Source organism: Lissotriton helveticus, chromosome 8 (genome assembly GCF_964261635.1).
Source record: "Lissotriton helveticus chromosome 8, aLisHel1.1, whole genome shotgun sequence".
Taxonomy (NCBI): Eukaryota; Metazoa; Chordata; class Amphibia; order Caudata; family Salamandridae; genus Lissotriton; species Lissotriton helveticus.
The window spans coordinates 1,461,231,028-1,461,252,278 of NC_136069.1; the positions used below are offsets into that span (position 1 = coordinate 1,461,231,028).

Below are 21,251 nucleotides of genomic sequence, written 5' to 3' on the forward strand. Positions count from 1 at the left end.
TCCTGGACCTCTCCGCGGAGTTCGACACGGTATGCCACCGCACCCTCGTGCAGCGCCTCAACAACATCGGAATCCAGGAGAAGGCTCGAATGGATCATCTCCTTCCTCACAGGAAGAACACAGAGAGTCCGCCTCCCCCCGTTCAGATCAGAAGCCACCGAAGTCATCTGCGGCGTACCACAAGGATCATCACTCAGCCCCACGCTGTTTAACATCTACATGAGCCCCCTCGCGGCCATCGCACGCCAACACAACCTCAACATCATCTCCTACGCCGATGACACCCAGCTGATCCTCTCCCTCACCAACGACCCCGCCACCGCCAGAACCAACCTACACGAAGGGATGAAAGACATAGCCGAGTGGATGATGAACAGCCGCCTGAAACTGAACTCAGATAAGACGGAAGTCCTCATCCTGGGATCATCACACTCCGCATGGGATGACTCCTGGTGGCCCCCTGACCTGGCGAGCGCACCCAAACCAACAGACCACGCACGCAACCTGGGCTTCATCCTGGACTCCTCCCTCTCCATGACCAGACAAGTCAACGCCGTCTCCTCGTCTTGCTTCAACATCCTACGCATGCTACGTAAGATCTTCCGGTGGATCCCCACCGAAACCAGGAAGACGGTCACCGCGGCCCTCGTCACCAGCCGACTGGACTACGGCAACTCCCTCTACGCCGGAACCACTGCAAAACTCCAGAAAAGACTCCAGCGCATTCAGAACGCCTCAGCACGACTCATCCTGGACATCCCCCGACACAGCCACATCTCCGCACACCTGAGAAACCTGCACTGGCTCCCCGTCAGCAAGAGAATCACATTTCGACTCCTAACCCACGCACACAAAGCTCTCCACAACCAAGGCCCAAGATACCTCAACGACCGCCTGACCACCTACACTCCCACCCGCCAGCTTCGATCGACCAGCCACGCCCTCGCCGCCGAACCCCCGCATCCGAAGAGCCACAACGGGAGGAAGATCCTTCTCCTACCTGGCTGCCAAGACGTGGAACTCCCTCCCCATCCACCTCCGCCTGACCCAAGACCACCTCGCCTTCAGGAAGCAACTCAAGACCTGGCTGTTCGAGCAGTAGCGGACCCCCCTACCCCAAGCGCCTTGAGACCCTCCGGGTGAGTAGCGCGCTATACAAATGCTTTGATTGATTGATTGATTGATGCCCATGCGCACTACGGTCTAAGGGCGGAGTCACCTAGCAGACAAAGACTCTTCCAAGACAACAACAAAGTGTAATCATCCGGGCCCACCACCAGATGGTGATCTAAAGCAACAGTGTGTGGTCTGCAGCCCATATGCCTCGAACATGTATTTTCAAAGTTGACACTTCGAAACTTTTCAGTGAAAACCAAGCAATGTTATCCTATGGAAGGAAATTCAAGTCACAGGTAAAGTATGTTCTTTACTTTTGTAATCCAGTACTGTGCTCCTTAGTCCAGCACTGGGATCTCTACTTAAGACAGGCAAGTAATTACTTTTTAGTAGTTGGTACGATTTTTAAGTAATATTTGTAGTTTGCAAAAATCGACACTTAGAAGAAATTACACAGAAAAACAGTCAATGGTTTCCTACGGAAGAAAATTCAGGTTACTGGTAAGTACAGTTATAATTACTTTTGCGGTTCAGTACTGGGCTAAAAGGTACAGTACTGGCTTCTCTCCTGATCACAGGTGAGTAATTCGGAATTCGTTATTCGGCTGATTTTAGATGAATATTTGAAAGTTTCAAAACTTCACACTTAAAAGATTTTTCGAGTCAAACCAGTCAAAATTATCCTATCGAAGGAAAGTGAGTTATCGGCTTTCAGGTGAGTACTCGACTGGTGAAGTTAAGGTTCGGGGCATAGACTCGGGGGTCTCACAGGATCAGAAAGGTACAGTTGTTACAGCCTCAGGCACAAGGGCAGCCGGGTGCAGAGAGAGTAGGCCCAATGCAATCCAATGGAGGGTAGGGGGCCTTCGGTTGGTGGCTGCAAGCAAGCAGGCCACGCGGCTGTGGGAGCTGAGCTCCTGGTCACTTACTCAGGGCAAGTGGGGAAGTAGAGTGGGGCAGTAGTTGCACTTCCAGCGGCACTCTGCGGCTGGGTGCAGGGTGCCTTTGAGCTGTTGGGCGCTCAATGTTATCCAATGGGAAAGTTAACAAGCATTTACAATGCAATGGTCTCGGCATTATTAAAGGTAGAGCTATTGGCATTGCTCATGACTTTTTTTTTTAATCATAAATAAATTGCATTGTCATTTACAATGCCAAAAGCTTAATCGTTAAATAAATGGCATTGTCATTTACAATGCCAATAGCTTAATCGCTCGCAAATGCATGACCTATTGCATTTACACCCACACAGACAAAGCCCCCCCCCCCACACACACACACAGAGCCACCCACATAGATCCACCAACACAGAGCCACCCTCACACAGACAGAGCCACCCACACATAGAGCCACCTACAAAAAAAGCTATCCACACAGAGCCACACACACCCAGCCACACACACACACCAGGGGCCAGGAGAACAAGCACAGCCAGGGGGCATGGGAGCAAGCACAGCCAGGGGGCAGGGGAGCAAGCACAGCCAGGGGGCAGGGGAGCAAGCACAGCCAGGGGGCAGGGGAGCAAGCACAGCCAGGGGGCAGGGGAGCAAGCACAGCCAGGGGGCAGGGAAGCAAGCACAGCCAGGGGGCAGGGAAGCAAGCACAGCCAGGGGGCCGGAGAGCAAGCACAGCCAGGGGGCCGGAGAGCAAGCACAGCCAGGGGGCCGGAGAGCAAGCACAGCCAGGGGGCCGGAGAGCAAGCACAGCCAGGGGGCCGGAGAGCAAGCACAGCCAGGGGGCCGGAGAGCAAGCACAGCCAGGGGGACAGCCTCCCAGATATTGATGCATACTATATGTTGCATGTCACCGTTATTCATTGATATATAATCTCATCTCACCTCCACACATTGATATGTAGAACAGCTCACCTTCATTCACTGATAGGTAATACCAGTTCACTTCCACACATTGATATGTATCACAGCTCACCTTCATTCATTGATAAGTCATCCCAGTCCATCTCTGTACATTGATACGTAGGACAGCTCACCTTCACTTATTGAAATGTAATCCCAGTTGATCTCTGTACATTGATAAGTAGGACATCTCACCTTCATTCTTCAAAACGCAGTCTCAGCTCCCCTCTATGCCTTGATATGTTGCACCAGCATATCTTGCTAAATTATTATGCCATAGTTTAGCACCAGTCCTCACTGTACGTTGATATGCATAATTAGTTCACTTCTATATCCAGATATGTAGCACCAGTTTACCACTATACTTTGATATGCTTCGTTCAATTACTTTTATATCTTGATTTACATCGTTGGCTCCTCTCTATGTCTTATTATTTAATACCAGCTCATCTGTGTACCTTGTTTATTAATAGCACCCAATTACTGTTCTTGAATATGTAATGTGTGTACATTGCTGTATAATACTAGCTCACCTCGGTGCTTTAGAAAGTTGCATCGGTTCAGCTCCCTTCCTTAATAGATAATACACGTTCACTTGTGTATGCTAACATGTAGCACAGTAAATCACCTCCGTGGCTGGTGTGTTGCACATCTCTGTACCTTGACAAGTAGCACGAACTCTGTACTTGATAAGATACATCAGCTCATCACTGGGCTTGGAACGTTACTCCAGACCACCTCTGTACTGTTACAGGAGCTCTCCTTTGCACCTCATATGTTGCACTAGCTCGCCTCCATAAGTAACAGTGTCAGACACATATAAGGGAAAAGATGAGAAATCAGTGAGTACGAGATTACATAATGTAGATTCAAATGCCAGTGTTTTTTCCCGGATACATACTAAGACGATATTTTCGAAATAGTAAATTGCGTTTTTTGACACGGCAAGTATTTTTTTTAGGTTTTAGTACAATTTCATGTTTGCTCATATTTTGTTTGCTGTTTTTTGGCCATGTTCTTTTATGTACATGACCAAATGCTAGCCGTGGTCCGTGAGGCTTACGTGGGCCAGAGCTTCCGGAAGCCTGGTGGGCTCTGGCATCGTGATAGGTCACCCTGTTCAACCAGCATGCCTCAGAAATATCTGCTCCACTTCTCGAGAGCTCGCTCATGGGTGAAATTGCGCGCCACCTGTTCAGTGGAGGTGGATGTTGTGGTAAAAGGTGCTGCCTCCATGTGCTGCGTAGTAGATCATAAAAGCAAAATGTCCAGTGCTTCTGTATGCGAACTGGATTTTCTGAGGCCTGACACGGTAAAAGGAGCAGCTTTAATTATCCACACCTTAGAGGCGTGGAATCCCGTTTCCAGAAACTCTGAATACCCAGGTAGTGAGTGGCCCAGCCATAGCAGGCGAGAAGGTGCAAAATACCCGTGAGCAGTGATGTTCTGAGGCTGTGTGGTCCGTGCAGTGAAACTCGAGGATGGAACTGCCCCGAGAGGCTCCGTATCCTGCGCAGTGAGACGCGTAGTGATGCAGTGATTCTGTCCACTCCGTGCAGTGAGACTCAAGGATAGACATGCTTTGAAAGACTCTGTATCCCATGCAGTGGTGCAGTGAGACGCAAGAACAGACGTTTTTGTATCCCGCGTAGTGATGCAGTGATTCTGTCCACTCCGTGCAGTGAGACTCAAGGATAGACATGCTTTGAAAGACTCTGTATCCCATGCAGTGGTGCAGTGAGACGCAAGAACAGACGTTTTTGTATCCCGCGTAGTGTTTCTGTCCACTCCGTGCAGTGAGACTCAAGGATAGACATGCTTTGAAAGACTCTGTATCCCATGCAGTGGTGCAGTGAGACGCAAGAACAGACGTTTTTGTATCCCGCGTAGTGATGCAGTGATTCTGTCCACTCCGTGCAGTGAGACTCAAGGATAGACATGCTTTGGAAGACTCTGTATCCCATGCAGTGGTGCAATGAGACGCAAGGATAGACCTGCCTCGAGACGCTGTGTATCCTGTGCAGTGAGACGAAAGAACAGGCATCCCTTGGGATGCTCTGCATCCTGTGCAGTGATGATGACACTGAATCCCGAAGTCCCTTGGGATACCCGGCATTCCTCCTCCGCAGTCCTCTGCACTGTTAGTTGCTCTAATGAGGATTACTGGGGTGTCATGTGTGAGTGAACCAGGGCCTCCAGATGTGATCAACTCCGCGCAGTGTGGGGGCGGGGGGGACGAGAATTATCACACGGAGGGAGGGCGAGAGACCTGGAAAGAGGGAGGGCTAAAAAGGAATGAGACAGGGAGACCAGGGGCATGTATTTAGTCCGATCTGTAACATTTGACCGTAATTTTCTTTCCAACTCGTTGGTCCCATGCCCGGGTTCGCGTGCTAAAATGACTATGCAATATTTTATTTTTTTACTTTCCAAGATATTTTTATTAAGACATTGCTGCAAAAGAATGCTGAAGAGGAAACAGGCACATGCATGTTTATGGATTAACTTTACGACGAATGAAGATTGCGGATTCGCACAAGATTGAAAACCAAAGAAACCCTGTAGTTTCACCAGAACCGCAGCAAACCCTTTTGATGGAGAACCATGGAGTCACGATGTCTGGAGGCAGGCAGTCAAGCTAGCATGAGCTAGCGCAACATTGCATGAAGTGGTCATCTGTTACATAATCTGGTGCTACTAATCATGATAGGTCAATTTAAGATGTCTGACATTTACAGATTCCAGGCCTTCATCTCGCTCTGCTCGAAGCTCCAAGTGACCAATGCAAAACAGCCCTCTAGTCTTTCACTTTAAAAAGATCCACCCCTTTAGGCAGAGTTTGTCAAACCAGCGGCATATAAAAGGACAAATTCAAAACGGCACATATGAACCAGAATTGTTACTCAGATTAGTCTTTGAAAAACTAATGTAAACAGGTTTCATTGAACTGGACTTGCATATCTGGATACAAAAGCGAACACAGAATAAATCTTTTCGAATATAAGATAATTTTGGTTATGGATAACCCCCCATTCTGTCCTATCACCATCATATGATGAAAACTATCCTGATATATGTACAGCAAGTATTTTATTCCCAAAAATAGGTGGATGACTATCCTCAAGCAGGTAGTAATGTAGTGACAAGTTAAAAATGTATCCGCTATACCAAAATACATGCAAACTTCAGTAACAAAGTAAAAAAAAAAAAAACCCTCCGACTTCTGGCTTCGTGTCTTATCATGGTCAGGCATCACAGCAGCAGTATGACTGTTAAAGGCACATACAAGTCTAGCTGCAGAGCAGCGTGTTTGGGTGCATGCTTAAATAGGCATGTCAACATCAGCAGCACTGGGATTTGCCGGTCTGTTTCGCGCCCTCCGGAGCTCTAATGAGGATTACTGGGGTGTCATGTGTGGGGTGTCATGTGTGAGCGAGCCAGGGGCTGCAGATGTGATCAACTCCGCGCAGTGTGGGGGCGGCTGGGGACGAGAATAATCGCACGAGGGAGGGCGAGAGACCAGGGAAGGAGGGAGGGCTAAAAAGGAATGAGAGAGGGAGACCAGGGGCGTGTATTTAGTCCGATCTGTAACATTTAACCGTACTTTTCTTTCCAACTCGTTAGTCCCATGCCCGGGTTTGCGTGCTAAAATGACCACTTCATGATGGCTTCGAATGTGGACCCTCTGGTCACGTCAAAAACGACAAATGCACCTACTGTTTTTTTGTAGTATGCTCGTGTCTAATTGCCAAACCTTTCCTGTCCTGCGATGTCCCACAGCTGCAGAGGCACCATGGTCCGTCCTGCTGTCCCAGCTGATCACCTTCAGGGCGAAGTCGACACCGATGGTAGCGCGGTAGTGCTGCGAGAAGAGCTGGTGCACATAGCGTTTGATGATGCTGGTCTTGCCCACGCCCAGCTCTCCGATCACCAGCACCTTGAAGAGGTACTCGCGGCGCTCTGGGGGCGCCGGGGACCCGCCAGCGGCTGAAGCAACCTCGTCACCGCTGCGGACATGCCCGCTGCAAGGCAACCACGGGGGGCCGGCGGCAAAGGAGGAAGTGGAGAGCAGGGTGAACGGGTGCCTAGAATAAGGAAGTACGTAACAGCACACCCAGGTGAATTGAGGTAGTCTCCTGTGAGGTCTTTCTACACCCCCGACGCCTCGAAGGCCCCAGAGCCCTCGGTAGTAAATGTCCAAGAGAAACTTCACATCTGCCTCTTCCCATGACTATGCAATATTTATAAGCAAGCGAAGAAGCAGGAAATATACTTGATCGGGGAAATAAAGCTGGGGTTATGGAGACAGAAGAACTAACATAGCAGACAATGTAGCATTTGCTTTTAATAAGCTCTACCCCTTTTGTTCTTTACAGTGTCATGACAAACTAACTCACCACCAAATTACACTGCATGCTCTATTAATGCGGCCACGGCTCCGCAGTGACAAGCGAGCGTCTCCATTAGCGAATGTCTACCACGGACACTCCGGTAAGTGAAACTCGAGAGCTGCCGGAGACCCGCTGCATGACGGGCTCGAGAAGGGAAATGAAAAACGTTTCCTTTGTGTTAGGGCTCTGGCAGCAGCACAGAAGATCCCATTTCAAGAGCGCCTTTCCCATCTGCGCCACCGCTATTTCAATTAGCCTTTATCTGGCACACTGCACACATGGCCTCCGCGGCGGCGGGAAGCCCCCTCCACAGCAGCAGCGCAGAGCCGGGCCTGGCCGCGAGATCAAGAGGAAGAACTGGGGAAGCGAGGAACCTGCCGGAGCCTCCCTGTGCTGTGACGCCCACCTGAGATGAGTGCTGGGTGCCGTGGAGCAGGGGTCTGACGCTGGTGGAGCTGGGCTGCACTGCGGAGGTTGCTGGGCATTGCAGGGACTGCTGGTTGGTGAAACGTGTGCCTTGTGCATGTCTGTGGCGTCAGGCGGTCGGGGAGCAATGGCGGCCGGCAAAGCTGCACAAATTTCGGATTCGGGGGCGTGTATTTGTTGTTTTGAGTGACTGGTGACGTCACTGGCGAAAGAACAGCAAAATGTACGCCCCCGAATCCGAAAGAGACGGAGCTTGTTTCGAGTGACACCTCTCTCCTCCAATGGCTGGCCTCCGTTTAGGAAGCCAGCCAATGGAGGAGAGGTGGAGTACAGAGGCGGGTTCAAGCCCCGTACTCAAAATCATTAAATCTCCGACCGGAAGCTGGCAAGCCAGCATTTCCGGTCCTCGACCTAAAAAGTGAACAAAGGCTGCAGACTCTGGGACTGAGATTCTTCAGGTGCGACCACCACTTCGAGAGGTAAGTTGGGATCTTGGAGTAGAGGTAGGTAACCCAAAGGAAGACACAGGGAGCCACAGGGCACCGGGTGCAGGGGTGTCTTATGGGGTCGGGAAATCTTACCCTCAGCTGGTCGCGGTTGGAGGGGTCGCTGGTTCTGAGGCTGCAGGCGTCGAGGAGGGTCTTTGGGCACTGGACTTCGGGTCCCAGTCGCCGGGGGGACGCCCTCGTGGTCTTGGATCGCACAGGCCGGGCTCAGCGGGTGCAGAGTGGGCTGGATTCGAGGTTCCTGGCTGGCACCAGGGGTATTGCTGTTGGAGAAGAACCACTGCTCGCGGGAGTCCCAGTCTTTTGGACGGTTCAAGGCAGGCAGGTCCTCCGGGGTTTTGCGAGGTTGCTGTCCGCAGGAGAAGCCGGAGTTTTGCAGGAGCAGGTTCAAGGATCTGTAACGTTCTGGGGCCAAGTCAGTGGGCGTCATCCTTTTGTTAGCAGCTGCACGGCAGGTCTTCTTGTTTCTGGTTCTTCTACTTGTTTCTATCGGAATCTGAGAAAGGAAGGTTCAGGGTGCCCCATAATACTAGATTTAGGGACGTTACAGGTAGGGCAAGGGCATGGACCAATGGGTCCCTGTCCTGGGGTGAGTACACCCCCTAGCCTGCTCCTCTCCTGTGGTAGGTAGGGCAGGAGCCTAGCTCTGATTGGGCAAGGCTCTCCATCCTCAAGATGGCCGGATGCCTGAGTTGTGTTTCACCACGCCTCTCCCATCTGAGGGGTGGAGTTGGCAGAGGCTGTCACACCCACTTTTCTCACTTAGGTTTTCCCGGCGTTCTTCCCACCAAAGTGAGGGTCAGAACCGGTGGGGGGCAGTTGCTGAGTACAGCAAGTGGCCTGGAGAAGCTCACAAAGTCGGCATGCCTTTGAAGCTTCCCCTGCCCATCCTGGGGGAGGAGGCTTGGCACCTCGTCCCAGGATGTGCATTGTTTCAGGCTTCCGAGAGCGGCAGGCTCTCGACCCAGGGGTCCAGAAACATGTCTGGTGGTGGCAGCCTCAGTAGCCACGCAATCAGGACACTGGGAGTTGGTTAGGTTTCAGTGAAGCCATCATGGTGCTGTGGAGTTCGTAATGACAACCTCCCAGCACCACATACTCTTAATGGCAGCACTGCACTTACAGTGCCCAGGAATGGCCCTGGGTACTGTAGGGGCACAGGGCTCATCCACCTGTGCCCACACCACTGGCATAGGGCACCCAACTAGAGGGGTGACTGATGGATGCCAGGGCAGAGAGCTTGTGGGCATGGCACACAGTGATGTGTGCCATGTCGACTGTTTTGTTCTGCACCTAGACACTCAGCCTGCAACGGAAGTAGGTGGGTGTCAGGGCACAGTGCCCCTAAGGGTGGCACAATAAGTGATGCAGCCCTTAGGGGTCTTCTCTGGTCACCATGCCCTCGGTACCTAGGGTACCATTTACTAGGGACTGACAGGTGGCCAGAGATGCCAATTGGGTTTTAGTTTCAACACAGCTTTAGGGAAGCAACACAGGCCCTGGGCACCTGGTTGGCAGGAGTCCAGGGCACACTCAGTCAAAGCACATCAGCAATTCAGCAAAAAGAGGGGCATACCAATGCAAGAAAGATGGCACTTTCTCAAAAGCATGGGCTCAGCATTGTACACTATGCCGGCGACAGTCAGCTCTTCCTCTCCCTCACAAAGAATCCCGAAGACACGAGACTCTGCTTTCAGGAAGGAATGAAGGACGTCGCAGCCTGGATGAACAGCTGCCTGAAGCTCAACTCAGAGTACACCGAGGTCCTCGTCCTTTGACCCTCCTCCACCACCACCTGGGACAACACCTGGTGGCCTTCGGCCCTCGGAAACCCACATTCTCCAACAGACCAGGCCCAGAAGCTCAGCATCATCCTAGACTCCTCCCTCACCATGACAAGCCAGATCAACACCGTCGCCTCCACCTGCTTCAACTCCCTCTGCATCCTCCGCAAGACCTACAAGTGGATCACCTCCAAATGCAGAAGGACCGTCACTCACGCACTCATAACCAGCAGATTGGACTTCGACAATGCCCTCTACACATGCTCCAAACCATCCAGAACACAGCTGCCAGACTCATCCTCGGAACCCCACGACACGAGCACATGACCCAGCACCTACAAGACCTCCACTGGCTCCCCGTTGAGAAGAGTAACCCTTCAAGCTACTCACCCACACCTACCAATCACTCCACAACATCGGACCCAAAAACCTCAATGAGAGAGTATCCCTTCCACGTACCCAAAAGGAACCACACTCCGCCGACCTCGCCCTGGCAGAGACCCCGCGCATCCGTAAAACCAGAGCAGGCGGAAGAGCCTTCTCCTACATCGCAGCAAAGGGCTGGAACGAGCTCCCAGTCAACATCAGATGCTCCCCTACTCTGTACACCTTCAGAAAGTGCCTTAAGACCTGGCTCTTCGACACATCAGGTCTCTCTACGTTGAGTCCAGGCTACGCTGCGGTCTCGGCTCCGGGTCAGCTCTCATATGGCTCTCAGTCTTTGTCTCCAGTCAAGGTAGAGGTTCACATTGGTGAAATTGCGTCCTCCTACACCTGCGCTGGGAGTGGTTTCTTCTGAATCTTGCTACGTATGGTCAAAATGGGCTGAACGGCGTTCCTTGGAAGCAGAGCTGCACGCTCACACTGCCATCACCTTTGAGTTCCAAGCCGCGCCCCATACATGGGAATGTTCTGCTGAGTATTTGACATAAGCAAAGTATCAAACTATTTCATATCTAAATTACAAATACAATAGTCGCATGACAGCTAGTTTACCCTGTAGAATCAAACATTCAATGTTGCACTACTCCGGTACAAAAGAAATAGTTTTGTGTAATATTTTCCAAAAATAATTGTTCATACCTGGATAGATTCAATGGGTCCAAACTCTTCTAAAAGGCCTGTAACATCCTGCTGAGCTATCTTTCTGTCCAGTTGTCCAATCCATAATGTAGTGCTATAAACTAGGAAAAAACAGTTAAATAAAACATACATTTACAATCTGAAGTTTTTCAAGATATTTGGCAAATTATAACATTTAATTCAATCTTACAAAGGCCACAGCATTATCAGGTAAGGAGGACATAGCAAAACAAAAATCCTCGCAAAAGGAAAATTCTCACTAGACAAGTAGTATCAGTCAGTGTATAACCCTCCAAAGCTCTATTACTCGGGTTCTTCCTTAAGGACTTGTCTAACCTCAAGTACTTTTGATTTCAGTGTATTGTCTCAAATGTGAGACTAGCAGTTATGGGTGGCTACCGTAAGAAGTACTTTATTCAAAATGAGCCAGCATCAATGATGATCAGGTAAACAACTTCAACACCTGCCTCCACCTATGTCGCCAATGCAGTTAAATGTTCAACCGGTAAAACGTAAGTTACAATAGTATCAGCTATGGTTAATAATAAAACCATACTCAACTATAATCATTAATGGTGTTGTAAATACTTTAACAAGTTTTCATTTTGTCGGCCAACACCTTGGAGTTGTTAGTCTCCTAGCTTTCGCAGGTTCCTTTGACGATTTAAATAGCCTAATTCTAAGGTTTCAAGAGTCCTAAGTTTTATGACTGAATTTATTTAGAAGATGTGCGACAGGCTGCCAAGTTCCAAAGTTTCATGGGCAGAATAGCCACCAAATGGCCAAGCAGTCAGACTCGCACTTGTGAGGGCAAGGACTCATCTGTGATTCTCTGCCGTTCCAAAAAATCTACTCTTCAGTGGATTGGTTACAAATAGCACAGGCAAATACTCAAAACAGATTCAGAGCATCACTGTATAACGATTGCTGTAGATACCTGGATGAGAAGCTTTGGAATTTTGAAACCCGAGACAGTTTGACTCGTATTAAATAGAAATTAGCAATGATTGAACTTTCAGTAGATTAGACAGTGTCCAGCAGATCCCCAGAGGAATTGTGACAACAATAATGTTGTTTATAATTATGGTGCAAGTGTGCATATGTAGCCAACACTGTTTAGGTAGAAAAATTGCTGGCTAGCCAAGTAATATAGTTTGCTTTGTGCAGAGAAAATATGACCACACACATGATACCACTGCTATTCAAAACCAGTTTACCAGCACTCAAATAAGCACACAATCCGATATGTTTGCATTACAAAAAGTAAAAAAGTCAGGAGGTTTCAGTTCTAGGTCTGTATTAAACAAAATATCGAATATTTATTACAGGCAAAGCGTAGGAAAGTGACCCTTTTTGCATGGTTACCCGCTAACTTTTCCCCATATATCTTATGCTAACATGCCTGCATGTGAGCTGGGACCCTTCTAACCAGACCCCAGCACCTGTGTTCTTTCCCAAAACCTGTACCATTTCTCTCACAATTGGCACATCTCTGGCCCAGATACAAGTCCTTTGTAAAAGGCACTGGTGGTACCAAGGGCATTGTGACCAGAGGGGGTCCCTTAGGGCTGCAGCATGTATTGTGCACTGTAAGGGGCCCCACAACAAACATGTGCATACCGCCATTGCAGACTGTATGTTGTGGTGTAGCTAAGCTAAAGGAGTCAACATGGCACACATTCCTGGGTGCCACCCCTGAACACCACTGCCTGTGGCATAGGTAAGTTATCCCTCTGGCAGGCATTAGAGCCCCACAGCAGTGTGCACTATACCACAGATGAGGGCATAGCTGCATTAGCCATATGTCCCTATGTGTCTGAGTCCCTTCTTGGACACTAAGTGCAGTTAAGCCATTTTGAGTTTATGGGCTGAGAGGTTGTCTACTTGAACTCCACAGTTCCATGATGACTTTCCTGAAGACTGATGTTTGGTATCAAACTTCTCAACAAAATTAACCCACACTTAAGCCAGTGTTGGAGTTATTATAAAATGAACTCATATGGCATCTTAGAGAAGCCCTCTGAATAACCACCAGCTTATAGTGCATTGGCTGACTGATCACTGCCAGCCAGCACCAGACAGGATTCTGACCTCATAGGGCGAGAGCCTGTGTGCTCTCGGAGGTCAGAAACAAGGCCTGCTTTGAGTGGAGGTGCTTCACATCTCGCCTTTGCAGGAACAGCAGCACTTGGCAGTGACCCTCAAGGGTTCTCACCTTGTGTTATGCTGATTTGGGCTGCTCCAACCAGTGGAGATGCCCATCCCCCTGCCCTAGCCCGTCTTGTTGGCGGCAGGACAGGTGGGAAAATTAGTGAGCAGAGTCGGAGTGTCCACCTTGGTTTGGCATACCCCTAGGGTGGCCAGGAGCTGAGGTGAACCCTTCTCTTTAGAATACTCAATCTTGGTTTGGAGAGCTAGGCCAAATAGGAATAGGGATGTTCCCATCTCCCCAAGGGAGGGAGCACCTAAAAGGGGTAGTCACGTTAGGGGACAGTGTGTGTCAGTGGCTACTGACACACACACCCAGCTAAGTGTTTTGGTGCAGAACAAAGTTAAGTCAACATGGCACACATCCCTGTGTTCCATGCGTACAACCCACCGTCTATGGCATAGGGCAGCACACCCTCTAGCTGGGTTTACTAGGCAACTGGTGAGTGTACAGATGAATGAGTTCCTCCAGTATGTAAGTCCATTGTTTGATATTGTAATTGCAGTAATGCCATAAAGAGTATATGTATGGGAGTTTGTAGTTACGAACTCCACTGCACCATAATGGCTTTAATAAAAACTGGGAAGTTTGAAACCTCCCAGCACCATATACTCTTAATGGAATCACTGCACTTAGTGCCCAGAAATGGCCCTGGGTACTGTCAAGTCAAGTCAAGTCAAGGAATTTATATAGCGCGCTACATACCCAGAGGGTCTCAAGGCGCTTGAAGAATGGTGGGGAATTATTTGTCGAATATCCAGGTTTTAAGTTGCTTTCTGAATGCTAGGTGGTTCTGAGTAAGGCGAAGGTGAATGGGAAGTGAGTTCCAGGTTTTAGCTGCTAGGTAGGAGAAGGATCTTCCTCCCATGGTGGTTTTGTTGATGCGAGGTACAGCAGCAAGGGCTTGATTGGAAGAGCGTAGTTGGCGGGGGGGGGGGTGTAGGAGGAAAGTCGTGTGTTGAGGCATTCGGGTCCAAGTTCGTAAAGTGCTTTGTGTGCGTGGGTTAGGAGGCGGAATGTAATCCTCTTATTGACGGGGAGCCAGTGGAGGTCTTTCAGGTGACCAGAAATGTGGTCTTTACGCGGGATGTCTAGTATGAGTCTGGCTGATGCGTTCTGGATGCGTTGGAGTTTTTTCTGAAGTTTTGCGGTGGTACCGGCGTATAGGGTGTTTCCGTAGTCCAGGCGGCTTGTAACCAGTGCGTGGGTGACCGTTTTTCTAGTTTCGGTGGGGATCCAGCGGAATGTTTTTTTGAGCATGCGAAGAATGTTGAAGCAAGACGAAGAAACGGCGTTGACCTGTCTGGTCATCGAGAGTGAGGAGTCCAGGATGACGCCCAGGTTCCGTGCGTGGTCCGTCGGGATGGGTGCTTTTCCAAGGGCCTCTGGCCACCAAGAGTCGTCCCAGGCGGAGGGGGAGGTACCCAAGATAAGGACTTCTGTTTTGCCAGAATTCAGTTTGACGGCTGTGCTTCATCCACTCGGCTACTTCTTTCATTCCTTCATGTAGGTTGGTTTTGGCGGTTTTAGGGTCTTTAGTGAGTGAGAGGATCAGTTGAGTGTCATCAGCGTAGGAGATGATGTTGAGGTTGTGTTGGCGTGCGATAACCGCGAGGGGGCTCATGTATACGTTGAAGAGGGTAGGGCTGAGAGAAGATCCTTGTGGTACGCGGCAAATGACTTCAGTGGCCTCTGATTTGAATGGTGGGAGGCGGACTCTCTGAGTTCTTCCGGCAAGAAACGAGGTGATCCATTCCAGTGCTTTTCCTTGGATTCCGATGTTTCTGAGGCGTTGTAGTAGGGTGCTATGACAGACTGTGTCGAAGGCTGCGGAGAGGTCGAGGAGGATGAGGGCGACTGTGTCTCCATTGTCCAGTAGAGTTCGAATGTCGTCTGTTGCAGCGATGAGTGCGGTCTCAGTGCTGTGTTTGGCTCGGAAGCCAGACTGTGAGGAGTCAGGGATTTGTTGGTTTCGAGGAAGGCAGCTAGCTGGTTGTTGACAGCTTTCTCGATGACTTTGGCCGGGAATGGAAGGAGCGAGATGGGGCGGTAGTTTTTGAGTTCGGTGGGGTCAGCTGTGGGTTTTTTCAGTAGGGCGCTGAGTTTGGCGTGTTTCCAGCTTTCCGGGAAGGTGCCGGAGTTGAGGGAGCAGTTGATGACGTCTCGGAGGTGTGGTGCTATGATGGAGTCTGCTTTGTTGAAGATGTGGTGGGGGCATGGGTCTGTGGGGGATCCTGAGTGGATGGACTTTATCAGGCGGATGGTGTCCTCAGTGGAGATTGTGTTCCAGTTTTTAAGGATGTTCAAGGGGGGTGAGGTTGCAGCAGAAGGTTGTGTGGGTTGGTCTCCGGGTTGGTTGTCGAAGCTGTTGTGGATGTCTGTGATTTTGTCATGGAAGAACGAAGCAAGGGAGTCGCAAAGGGTTTGAGAGGGAGTGATGTCGTTGGAGTTGGCAGTGGGGTTGGTAAACTCTTTGACGATGTTGAATAACTCCTTGCTATTGTGCGCGTTGTTGTCTAGTCGATCTTTGAATGCGGCTTTCTTTGCAGTCCGGATCAGTTGGTGGTGTATGCGGGTGGCGTTTTTGAAGGCGTCCCTGGTGCAGGTGTTTGGGTCTTTTTTCCAGGCCTTGTCAAGGGAGCGACAGAGTTTCTTGGATTTCTTAAGATCATCGTTGTACCAGGATGCGTTTTTGCTGCCTAGTTTGATTTGACGTTTTTTCAAAGGTGCTAGGTTGTCGGCGCTGTTGGTTAGCCATTGAGTGAGGTTAATGGCTGCTTGGTTGGGGTTAGAGGAGTGGGTGGGGGGGTTTTGAAGAAGCGATGAGGAGATCTGGTCGCTGGTGATTTTGTTCCAGTTTCTTCGCAGAGTAGGTTGAGGATGGTTGTGGGTTGTGGTCTTTTTGTAGATAAAGTGAACGCAGCTGTGGTCCGTCCAATGGAGAACTGTGGTGTGACTGAAGGAGATATGTTTGCTGGAGGTGAAGATAGGGTCAAGAGTGTGACCTGCGTAGTGAGTGGGGGTACTAACAAGTTGTTTGAGTCCGAGGTTGGCGAGATTGTCCAGAAGGGTGGTGGCGTTGCTGTCGTTGCTCTTTTCCAGGTGAAAATTGAGGTCTCCCAATAGAATGTAGTCCTCGGAGGGGAGGGCATGTGGGGTGATAAAGTCAGTGATGTCTTCACTGAATTGTGCCCGGGGTCCTGGTGGCCTGTAGAGGAGGGTGCCTCTGAGTGTGGTCTTGGGGTCGGTGTGGATTTGGAAGTGAAGGTGCTCGGCGCTAGCAAGGTTGACGTCTCAGCTGGTTGAGATGCGGATGGAATTCTTGTGGACGATAGCGATGCCTCCTCCTGTATGGTGGGTGCGGTCTTTTCGGATGATCTTGTAGCCTTCCGGGATGGCAATGGTGATGTCTAGGGCTGAGGAGGCGTTCATCCATGTTTCTGTTAGGAAGGCGACGTCCGGGGAGACGGTGTCTAGAAGATTCCAAAGGTCGATGGCATGTCTGTGGATCGAGCGGGTGTTGAGCAGGATGCACTTTAGGTGGTTGGTGTCAGGAATCTGTTTGGTGTTAGTGGATGAGGAGTTGGTGTAGTGGCACAGGGCTCATGCACCTGTGCCATCACCTCTGGCATAGTGCACCCAGCTAGAGGGATGACTGAAGTATGCCAGGGCAGTGGGTTCTGTGGGTATGGCACACAGGGATGTGTGCCATGTCGACTCTCGTTTTGGTTCTGTACTTAGGCACTCAGCCTGCAAAGGCAGTGTGTGGGTGCCAGGGTACAGGGCCCCTGAGGGTGGCACAATCAGTGCTGCAGCCCTCAGGGGTCTCCTCTGGTCACCATGCCCTGGGTACCTAGGGTACCATTTACTAGGGGCTGACAGGTGGCCAGAGATGCCAATTGGGTATTTTGTTTCTGCTTAGTTTTTTAGGGAAGGAACACAGGCCTTGGGTACCTGATTGGCAGGGACCCAGGGCACACTCAGTCAAAGCACATCAGCAGTTCAGAAAAAAGTGGGGGCATACCAAGGCAAGAAAGATGGCACTTTCTCGCAATGAATTTGCAAAAATGGTTCTTGTATGGTTAGTGCCTGGAGCTCACTCACTCTTCTAAGAGATGTAATGGCTATAAGGAAGGCTACTTTCCAAGTGTGGAATTTTAGTTCACATTTGTGCAGAGGTTCAAATGGTGGGCCCATGAGCCTTGTAAGGTCAATATTATGATTCCACACTGGAGAGGGCCGTTCTCTAAGGGGAATTATTCTTTCAAGTCCTTCCATAAAAGCTTTAATAGTGGGTACTCGAAACAAAGACAAGTGTTGTCTGTTTTGTAGATAAGCTGCTAATGCAGCTAGATGTAGTCTTATATAAGTGTATGCTAGATTACAGCGTTGTAGGTGTAATAGATAGCAGATAATGTTTTGAGTAGAAGCGTCTAATGGATTGATTTGATTGGTTGTACAGTAAATTACAAACCGTTTCCACTTTGCTGCGTAGCATGCCTTTGTAGAAGGACATCTAGCATCTTTAATGATGTTAATGCATCCGGCGCGAGATTAAGGTAGTCAAACTCAGACTTCAAGTGTAAGATCGCCAGATTGAGTTGATAGTGATCTGGATGCCTTATCTCTTCATGGTTCTGAGTGAGAAGTTTGGGAGAGAGGTATAGTTTTTGATGAGGAACTACTGACATTTCCAATAGTGTTGTGAACCAGGGTTGTCGAGCCCATGTGGGATCAACCAGGATTAGTGTGAGGGAATGCGGTTTGAGTTTCCGAACCACTAATGGAATGAGTGGGACAGGCGGAAAAGCGTAAGCAAATTTCACTGACCACTTCATCCATATTGAATGGCCTATGGGTGCGGATACCTGGATGCGAAGGTTGGGCATTTTGCCTTTTGGTGTGTGGTGAACAGATCTATTTCTGGGGAGCCCCACATTTTAAAGAATGGAAGAACTTCTTGAGGATGAAGTTCCCATTCATGGATCTGTTGTTGTTGACAACTGAGCAGATCCACAATGGGATTGTGTACTCCTGGGAGGTGTTCTGCTAAGAGATATATGTTTTGTGGGATGGCACGTTGTAGGAAAGTGGGTTTCTGTTGCAGTAACCCCCCCCTGCACACACACACACACACTTTTTGCTAAACTACTGAGGCACTTTTCCTTAGTGTGCCCTGGGTCCCTGCCAATCAGGCTCCTAGGGCCTGTGTTCTCACCCCAAAAACTAACCCAATTGGCATTTCTGGCCACAGGTCAGCCCCTGGTAAGTGGTACCACAGGTACCCAGGGCACTGGGACCAGGGAAGACCGCTAAGGGCTGTAGCACTTATTGTGCCACCCATAGAGGCTCTGAACTCTGACACAGCCTTGGCATGCTGCGTGTCTTGGTGCTCAGCAAAATAAAGGGTCGACATGGCACACATTCCTGTGTGCCATGCCCACAAAACACTGCCCTGGCATACATCAGTCACCCCTCTAGCTGGGTGCCCTATGCCAGTGGTGAGGGTACAGGTGCATGAGTCCTATACCCCTACAGTACCCAGGTCCATTCCTAGGCACTGTAAGTGCAGTGCTGCCATTAAGAGTATATGGTGCTGGGAGTTTGTCATTACGAACTCCACAGTCCCATAATGGCTGCACTGAAGACTGGGAAGTATGGTAACAACTTCTCAGCACATTAAACCCACACTGATGCCAGTGTGGTATTTAATGTAAAATGCACGACAGAGGGAATGCCCCCTGAAACTCGACCAACTCCTAGTGACTGTAAGACAGTAGCTCTGTATAAACTGGACCAAAGTAAGGTACAGTGTGCACAGAGTCCACGGTCCCCAGAGGTTTGGCAGAGGCTAAAGTTAGATATAACCTTACTCTTCAAAGTGGTAGCTTTGTCGAGCAGTATGGCAGTATCAGAGGACCGTGCAAAGCATTTGTTGTACACACTCAGTCAGCAAATGGTCTCACACACTCAAGAACTGAACTCCAGGCCAATTGTTTGTATACAAAATATATAGTTATTTTAGAACCAACAATAGGTATCAAAATATACTCTCTCAGAATGAGATACTTCAGTTAAATACTTTTCAAATAGGCAATAGACTTTTGAGTACAATAGTTAGTTGTTGCAATAGGCAATCAACAGAATTGTACAAGGTTCCCCAAGGGAAGGGAAGGGTTATTAGAATAATAACTATCTCACTGGGAATGGTATAAAACCAACACAGGGAATAAGGTAATCCCTTATCGGAACTGAGGATGCCTCACACAACTAAAAAGCTGGACGACCGTTGTCATCATACCTGATGGTTGTATTGTGTCATCATTGGCCTCCTGCTCCAGCGACAGGCTGGCGGTGCAATGCCTGACGGGTAGCACAAAGTGCTACTCTTTGGTGGAGTTCTTTTGTTCCTGGCCAATGGGTGCATGTGTGTGAGGGACCTGGGAGGTGAAGAAGTGAGCGTGAAAGAAAAGGTTAAAAAAGGTCAGAGAAGTCCACTTCAATTGCTTTATTCATGTGGCTTACTGCCTTATTAAAATAATGAAGGGAGGGGTACCGATGCCGAAAAGTTAGGTGGTTCGGCTTCGTTCAACCCTCACTTGTAGTGTGGTCGACATGTTTCATGCCTCAACGGCAATTCATCAGGACCTAGGAGTGCTCATCAACTTGTAAAGGAAATTTCTCAAGTTTGAAGGAAGTTTTCAGATACAACCTGCGTGGTGAATGTACCAGTGCAGTGGGGTGTCTGTGTCCTACGTGGGTTCCCGCCCCCTTGGCCTTGGTGGATGGTCCCCACGGACTGTCCTTGTGGGGCCTGAGCTGTAAGGTCAATACCTTGGATGCTCGAGGCAAATGCCGGAATGCACCTACCCCTACCACGTCGGCGATGTCGGAACGCAATAGGCAACACAATTTCAAACACAATGTTACATTGAGCTCAATGGGAATTTCTAGCTAAATGCAATTAGTTACTTTGTAGATTACTTTTCAAACCACAGGACTGGAGCCTAGTTTCAGTCCTGGGACATCTCCTGTAAACAATTGGGTAAAAGCGTTTTGGTTACAGTAGTGACTTTTAAGGAATATTTTTGTATTTTTTGTATTTTAAAAGTTGACACTTGGAAACTTTCACATAGAATCACCAATGTAATCCTATGGGAGGAAATTCACTTAACAGGTAAGAAGTGTTATTGTTACTTTTTCTTACTCCGTGTTGGATCCTGGATCCAGCACTGGTGCATCTCCTGTAAACAATTGTAAGAATACGTTTAGGTCATACAGGCGATTTTTAAGGAATATTTGTAAGTTTCCAAAATCGACACTTAGAAACTTTTGTGGTGAAAACTTGACAATGGGTCCCTATGGAAGGACATTCAAGTTACTGGGAAGTACAGTTAGAATTACTTTTCAGGTTCAGTGCTGGGCTAAGAGATACAGCACTGGGTTCTCTCCTGATAACAGGTGAGTATATCTGAATTTGTTGTTCGGCTGATTTTAGATGATTTTAATGTTTCAAAACTCCACACTTAGAAGAAATTCGGCGTGAAACCAGTCATGGTACCCTATGGAAAAAAGTGAGTTATCGGCTTTTGGGTAAGTACTCGACTGGCAGAGTTACGGTTCTGGGCATAGACTCAGGTGTATCCCAGGATCAGGTAGGTACAGTTGTTACACCCTCAGTGGCACAGGGGCAGCCGGGTGCAGTGAGTAGGCCCAATGTTAGTCTATGGCGGGCAGGGGGCCTTTGGTTGGTGGCTGCTAGCAGGAAGGCCACGCGGCCGTGGGAGCTGAGCTCCTGGTCACTTACACAGGGCAAGTGGGGAAGAATAATAGGATAGATGCTGCACTTCCAGTGGAATTTGGGCGGCTGGGTGCAGTGT

The 21,251-nt window shown here is 49.2% G+C and overlaps 1 protein-coding gene across 1 annotated transcript in view; it reads right to left on the bottom strand.

Moving 5' to 3' along the window:
• SCAF4 (SR-related CTD associated factor 4) overlaps positions 1-21,251 on the bottom strand; it is a 1,013,644-nt gene that overhangs the window by 439,871 nt on the left and 552,522 nt on the right. The window contains exon 16 of the mRNA XM_078658400.1: positions 11,163-11,263. Within this exon, the coding sequence (XP_078514526.1) occupies positions 11,163-11,263 (101 nt within the window). The remainder of the gene's footprint in view (positions 1-11,162; positions 11,264-21,251) is intronic.